The sequence below is a fragment of the Lissotriton vulgaris genome, chromosome 5, assembly GCF_964263255.1.
Source record: "Lissotriton vulgaris chromosome 5, aLisVul1.2, whole genome shotgun sequence".
Taxonomy (NCBI): domain Eukaryota; kingdom Metazoa; phylum Chordata; class Amphibia; order Caudata; family Salamandridae; genus Lissotriton; species Lissotriton vulgaris.
The window spans coordinates 1,278,311,841-1,278,319,450 of record NC_141693.1 but is presented as its reverse complement, the minus strand read 5'-3'; the positions used below and the strand labels follow the sequence as shown (position 1 = coordinate 1,278,319,450).

General features: G+C 44.9%; 1 protein-coding gene across 1 annotated transcript in view; it reads right to left on the bottom strand.

Annotated features, from left to right (window-relative positions):
* Positions 1 to 208: 208 nt before the first annotated feature.
* Positions 209 to 7,610, bottom strand: part of LGR6 (leucine rich repeat containing G protein-coupled receptor 6) — a 483,208-nt gene continuing 475,806 nt past the window's right edge. The window contains exon 18 of the mRNA XM_086923128.1: positions 209 to 2,037. Coding sequence (XP_086779254.1) covers positions 788 to 2,037 — 1,250 coding nt within the window. The 3' untranslated portion in view covers positions 209 to 787. The remainder of the gene's footprint in view (positions 2,038 to 7,610) is intronic.

Below are 7,610 nucleotides of genomic sequence, written 5' to 3'. Positions count from 1 at the left end.
ATTTATACAGCGTTGTCTGCAGTGGATACTCTCTGATAACATGTCTGCTCTGTTTTCGATGTGAGAGTTTCAAAAGCAGTTTTGTTTACTTCCACCTGGGGCTTGGAAGCCACAGGCTTTAGCAGTTCGTGCTTCGTTCACAAATTCATAGCTGAAGAGATTTGAAACCCATATCCCCACAATCTATATCTCTCAGCCTGCAATGTTCAGGTTCTTTCATTCTTATGCACATCTTTCAATTGGGCGTCAGTCCTGCTTCTCAGGTGGAGTAGTGTGAAGTCCTTTTATGATATGTCAATGCCTTTTGTTCTAATGTGAACTAGATAGTCCAAGCTATAGCTGCACTGTCCGAGATTGTAGAAATACTTTGCCCCATAGGGACCTATATTGTGTTTGAGTCTTGAATAAGCTTTTCATGGAAAATATGGCAAACAGAGAATATTGTCCCAGTTTGGTCGGAGTGGAGAGTGCCAAACATAATTTTGGAGGACAGAATCTACTATTTATAGACAAAGAATGTAATAGTTTTTCTACTGGCACTCCTCACATCTGTATGGGAAAGTGAGATGCTACACTTTCTTGTCGGATCTGATGCTGATCTCTCTGTGATGTCTGCTGGTTATATTCAGAGATGTCCCTGCCAGTGGTGGAATGTATTGAGGCCATACATGAACCAGTCTGTGGAGCGCTTGCCGTCCACGTCATGGGCCAGCTCCTCCTACATTTATATTACTGTTTTATATTTATCAGGCAGCAGAACACAACTGTGAACTGTCCAGAAAGTTATTCAAAAATGAGATGTGAATGAATGTGTGGATGGTGTTTGAAAATAGCTGATCCGGAGGCCGGCTATCGGTGTGTCGAGACTTTCAGTTTTCATGAAGAGTTCATCGTCAGCAAAGCAGGAGTGTTGAGCGGGGTACTCGCTTTCCTGCCCCTCGGCTCTTGCCCTCTGCTGGCACGGAATCAGAGTGACTGGAGGGAAACTGCAGCTGCCTAACGTTGGAGGATGTCTGCTGGTGACCTCGAGAGCTTTAGGGGGCTCAAACACCAGACCACCATCAGAGAAGGCTACCAAGGCCTGTGTTGAGTCATACGAAGTTTTCTCCACGTCCTCAGACGCGTATGATGGAGGACTGGAGACCATGGTGCCCTTCTTCTGTTTCAGGAGGCGAAAGTCATCCTTGAAGTGGGGGTTGAAAAGAAGATAAAGGAGAGGATTTAGGCAAGCTGGCAATGGCAGAACCACTAATAACACCGACTTGATGACCTCTGGTGTGATGAAGAAGAGGTTCAGCATGGAGGAGAATGTGAGGAAGGCCACTGGACAGTAGAGGAGACAGTTAGTGAAGATGAGCCAAGCTACATGTTTGATCATTGCGCAATCCCAGATAGTGTCAAACTCTCCCTTGAGGAGGTTACAGTAGAGCCTGATGTAGGTGCTGGTGATGATCAGGAAGCAAAGCGTATTCATCATGACCAGGGCTACCATGAACCCAATGGTAGAGGACTTGCCATCTGGAAGTGGGTATGGAAGGCAAAGAGGTGATGCCCCATATTCCCCAATGGAGAAGAGAGGGAGGGTGGCAGCTACTGAAGAAAGGACCAGAGAGCACAATGCAGCAATTTTCACACTGCCAAACGAAGGTGACTTGCCGTACACACGCACACAGGAAACTGAGACGCTGCATTGGACAGCAGCAAGGGTCAAGAGCAAAATGGAGGCTTCGGAGGCAAAGATGGACACAAATCCAGTGATCCTGCATCCAGTTCCTGTTTCCCATCTTGCTCCAAACTTGGAAAACTGGCCGAATGTCATTGCATCAATAAAAGCCAGTATTCCACAGTAGATGCCGGTCAGCAAGTTGGATCCCGCTATTGACCCAATGACAAATTTGACTGGTGATAGGTAACCAGGAGAGGCAAAAACAGTCAGGATGACCAATCCATTGCAAATGATGGAGATCAAAGCAATCACCCAAACTCCCAGGCGGATGATCCAGCTCTCGAACAGGTAGTCACATGGTTTGAAGGGACCTGAAAGAGAGGAGAATGCTGAGTTAGGAGACTATCACAGACAAGAAAAAATATACAGTAGAAACATTTTGAATGGTTAAAAACTGGGTCTAACTGAGGAATGGTCCAAAGTTTATCATCCAGTACCTAGAACAGAGTTGGTAATTATTCCGTTATACCTCTACACTTTTAGCAGTTTAGTACTTGAAACAAAATAATGGCTGTACATCAGCATGTTTTATTGATATGTGGGCAAAAGGGGGGAACATGGAGAACAAAAGTACAATAACATTATTCTCACCCAGTGCCATAACGAAATTTGATGGGGCCCGCATTCCAGATTCAGTCAGGAGCTTTCAAGCCAAGGACCCGCCGCCCATGTACAGTGCCACAGGGGGACCCTGGAGCTCGGGGCTGCAGGGCCATGGTTACACCACTCTTCTCACCCCCAAAAAGTAATAGTTCAGGGAATAATGAAACTCGACTAGAAGGTTAAGGGGCCAATGATTTAAAAATTAGTAAAACTCACCTAAGAGTATTGGTAGAGATAAGACAGACTATGAAAAGAGTAGAAGCGGAAGACGTTTGAATAAATGACACTGTTGATTTATATGATGCTAGGAATATGTAGAATGAGTGGGCCTCCAATGAGGTACATTTGTCCAGTACGGGCATTATTTCAATGAAATGCCTATGAAAGCTATGATGTGGGGGAAATGAGTGAGGTACTACATAATTGTTTAAGGTCAGTGAAATGGGAAATAAATAATAGTTTCATTCCAATCTTACTCTGAGGACCAGATGTACAAAATGTTTTAGCTTTCGTCGTAAACCCTCTAAATAAGTAAAATAGAGGGTTTGGAAACTGTAAAATCCATTTTTATATGTACTAAATGCATTTAGCTACTTTGCTAAATGTGTTTAGAAATGGATTTGGCATTTGAAAGGGGCGTATTGTATCAATGTCTTGTGACTGAAATCTGGTTGCAAAACATTGATATTTTTCTGGCATATCATGTGGAAAACCCATTTGTAAAAGGGAAAGCGTTCCTTTGATCCCCCTGCCCCTATGTGAATGCAAAGATTGTATTTTTTGGATGATGCAGTGTTTTGAGAAATCACTGTATCTTCTTAAGCAAACTGAAAAAGAAACCTTTCTTTTTAAACGCATGCCGTTTTCCTTTAAAATAAAAAATGACTGCCTTATTTAAAAGCAATCACACCCCAGCAGGCCACCATCCCTGTGATGGCAGCAAATCGTAGTGGGTCGCAACTTGCAACCTACCTAATAATACTCCTGAGGTAAGTCAAATTGCGACCCACTATGATTCGGTAATTTATTATACATTGGTCGGTTCACAAAATACCTCACTGGTCGCAAAAATCCTAGCTGTAGATTAGGACCAATAGTCTCTAAGAAGGGTTAGACTAGGTGTTTTTAGATGGTAAACATATTGAAATTAAATCTGATTAACACTTTTTACCAAGTGAGTAAAGTTTGAAGGGATGGGTATACCACTTTGTAAGACATTAGGGGGCAGATTTACAAGCTCCTTGCGCCCCTTTCACTTTTGTGACGCAGCGGCTGCGCAAAAGAAGCGCCATGGTGCAGGGTACTTACAACGTGACGCATCTGCGCCAGAAGGAGGCGTTCCTGCGCAGGGGGGGGGGGGGGGAGCGTTCCGGCGCAGGAACGCCTCCTAAAATTGGCAGAGTGAAATCTACAAGATTTCACTCAGTCACTTTGGAGTCCATGCTGCGTCAAAACCCTACACCTGCTTGGAGCAGGCGTAAGGATTGACGCAGCATTAATAAGATAGGGGCCCTCCAGAGCCTTGCTGTAGTTGCGCCGTGCTTGCGACGCAACTCCAGCAATTCGCCGTCCTGATGAAGACCCCGATGCAAGGATATAATTAATGCCTGCCAATTATAGAGGGTCAAAACGTCGACAGCTTTTTGTATTTAGTCAGCTTCACTTCTAAAAATTGCTCATTTAATGTGACATGTGGAGCATGATTATCATAGTATGATGTATTGAACCATTGGTATTTTGTTTTGTCTATGTCTAAACTTGGATACATAGTACACTGAGGCCCTTCGTGGCTGTTTTTTATTGTCACTAGACCTACCTACACTATCCTGCACTATCACTTCCCTTCCTATCAGGGGCACTATGAATTATTGTGTGATTTTGTATTGAAAACGAATGATAATCAGTTTATACCTACATTGTGAATAAATAACAATGCAGTCTCAAAGTTTTTTCGTATTTGATTGCTTACTAATTTTAAATTTTCCCATGTGATTGCTGAAATGATTTCTTGGCATCATTCCTATGGGATTTAAAAATGTTCTTCACAGAACTGCTGTAAACTAATTTAATTCCTAGATATTCAGAACCAATATGGCCCTTCTAAGTCAGTTTCTCTCCTTCATTCCTTAGAGGGTGTGCTTCATCTATACCCCGTACGAGACGGAGATGGAGCAAGGCTGGACTAGGAACCAAAAGAAGCCCTGGAAAATGTTGTCAGACCAGCCCCCATATGGTGCATAGTGAGTGCAGCAAGTGAGCCTGACCACTACAAGGAGGCTTGGGGGGGGAGTCCCCCCACCCCTTGAAAATTTGGGCAAAAGTGGTGCATTCTACAACACACTTTTCACTGTAAATTCTACTTTGCTAGCTTTTAAAGCATAGAAATGATGGCATTACAGTGCACCAGGATACAACAATCTTTGTTGGGGATCTTCAATAATTCCCTCACTATCACCCTCCAACAGTGTCTCTCATATCTCCATAGCCCCTCTCTCACCTGTATTTCATTTGTTTTATTGTGCCTCTCATACCAGTGTAGGGTGTCAGAGCAGTATACATCACACACAAATAGAGAGACAAGGAGGGTTATTCTCAAGAACGTGTGATAATTATCGCAAAATTAGATTAACGCAACTATTCATATCACAACCTATTGCAGGAAAATAACGCGGTGTTAACGTATTCCCAACACGGCGGTACCATGCAATAGTCTCATGATAATGCCTCACATGTCCATGATAAAGTCACCGAAATGGCGAGAAAAAAGTTACCCCCAATTTGCGGGGCACAGACTTGGTGGTACCGGATACACTGCTGCTGGCACAGGCACACCGCCACGGGACAGTGACTTTCAGTGCACTGAGATAGGGGCACCTTAAGTGCTGAACGGGTGTGCAGCCTGCGATAATGCCCCGTCCTGGCGGTCCAGACTGGTTAGGATTTGTGTGAGCACTGCTGGACCGCAGTGTTGGCCTGAGCTAGCGGGCAGTGCTGGCCTACCGCCACATGGCGTTGCCTCGCCGGTCACAGAGTTAGTAGCACCCAAAGGGCTGAGCGGGTGTGCAGCCTGCAATGATGCTGTGTGCACTGATATGATCTCTGCCATAGCGGAATCAAGACTCAGAATCAAGTGTGTGACCTGGTGGCCCGCGGAGCGGGCTGCATGATGTGGAGGGTGCCATATTCGCTGGCCCCGGGCCTGGGGCTTGCACCAGCACGTGGTGGGCCCTCTTGGAGACATGCCGGTGGCAGAAGGTGAGCAGTGAGGCGTGGGTGTTCAGGGGCAGGCAATCACCACTGGGCGGTGGGAGGGGCTGGGGTGCAGCAGCCTGTGTCGCAGGGGGCGGGCAAACGATGATGGCGTGTGCAATTGTATGGACTCTGCCATTCATAAATCTGGACTCTGTTTCAGATAAGGGACCTGGTGAACTGCAGTACATACCGGCACATGATTGGAGACACACCAGTGGCAGCAGGTGAGCAGTGAGTACCTGGGTCCGCAGTGTCGCCACTCTCTCTCCCTCTCTTCTTTTCACTGTCTCGCTCTCTCCCTGTCTTTCTCTCTCTCTTTCTCTCTCTCCCACTTTCTCTCTCTCTTTCCCTCTTTCTCTCTCTCTCTTTCCCTCTCTCTTTCTCTCTCTCTCTTTCTCCCTCTCTTTCTCTATCTATCTCTCCCTTTCGCTCACTCTCTCTGTTCTTTGATGAGCGCAGGAAACATTTTCTTTTCTAGAATGTTGTCTTGCAGGCTGTGACCTGCAGGTTGTCCTTAGGAAAACCGCCATGACTCTTCAAAATAGTTGTTTTGAGTTTTTTTTAAATAAAATGTTTTGTTTGGTAATTCAAAGATGAATGAGTGATTCTCCTTTTTCTGGACACACATGCATGTTGAGTGTTGTAATTGAGCAACATCAGGCAATTTGTTTTGTGCATGATTTTGTGAAGTTGATGTAACATATCTTTGTCCGGGGGGGGGGTGAGGCTGGGGGTGGTGGCGGTGGGTGTTGTGGCCCTCTTGGAGCTCCAGGCTACATGTTCAGTATCTCCATGTCATCTGTTTTTTTTCAGGTGTGGCTCTGGGCTGGGCTCCCTTTTCTGGTGCAGGTTGTTGTCCGACTTTACACCAGGTCAGAGCAGGTGTTAAATTCCTGCTGCTACCACACCTTTCCGCCGGTTTTGGGATCTTATCGGCGAACTGGTTGGTAGTTGGGAATGTTGCGGAGTGGTGGTGTTGCTGCATTTTGCAAGGGGAACGCCTACTCTGCATCTCATTAGCGATAGTTGCCGGGGTCAACTGTGGCAATGTTTTTTGCAGCTGCTATCACAGCAAAACTGGTGATATCGGCTGTTTGCACCAGCATGTGAATGGGGCGATACATTTATTGCCACTTTGGCTGCGATAAATTGCCGATAACTCGGCAATAAATCCTTGAGAATATGCCCCAATGAATAATAAGTGTGAAAATCAGTGTAAAGAAAATGATACAAAAGGGAAATACAACATTTAGGATTCAAATGTCAACCATACTGGTAGGCATTTTTTAAGAGTGCTTGGTATAGAGAAGTACAAACCCAGGATTCAGAACGTAACACAGTGGTTAAGGTTGGCTTTTCTAATAAGAATGCATTGCTACCCAAACAAAACCTTTTTAGCAACATTAGGATAATAAAAGGCTTGACAATAATATAGCGTTCTAACCTGTACAATGTAGTTTGGTTATAGCTCTTTGATTACACTTCATAGCTCACTGTGCTACATTACGATTGTAACTAATTAATGCACAGTAACAAAAAGCTCTCTGTGACAAAAGCAGTAACCCACTAAGCTATGCACATTAAATACTATTTTGTGATCAGTATGGTACGCATTCTGTGCAGCAGGCATATTAACCCTCTGTGCTACCTGAGAAAAGTCAAAACTGCCACTAGACAAAACTCCACTCTCTCTCCAGTGGGCACATTATTCACCAAGTTATCTTGACATTTTTATGTTGCCTGAAAACTACTGGATATGCAGCAGAGGGTGCTTTCAAAACTGATGCACTGCTACAAAATTGAATCCAGTGCGAATCCGCCCCTCCCACCTTACCAGCCCCCTGAGGAAACATCTGATACCCAGTACGGCCAGTCTGGCCTTGGAGTGGAGGGTTGAATGGGTTATTTTGGTATACCTGTATGGCCATTTAAGATGATAAACGTTTCAACTAGGTAGAAACATGGTGGTGGAATTTATGTAATTGTTAGGTGGTCCATGATCCCATCAATTCATATTGGACACTGGGTA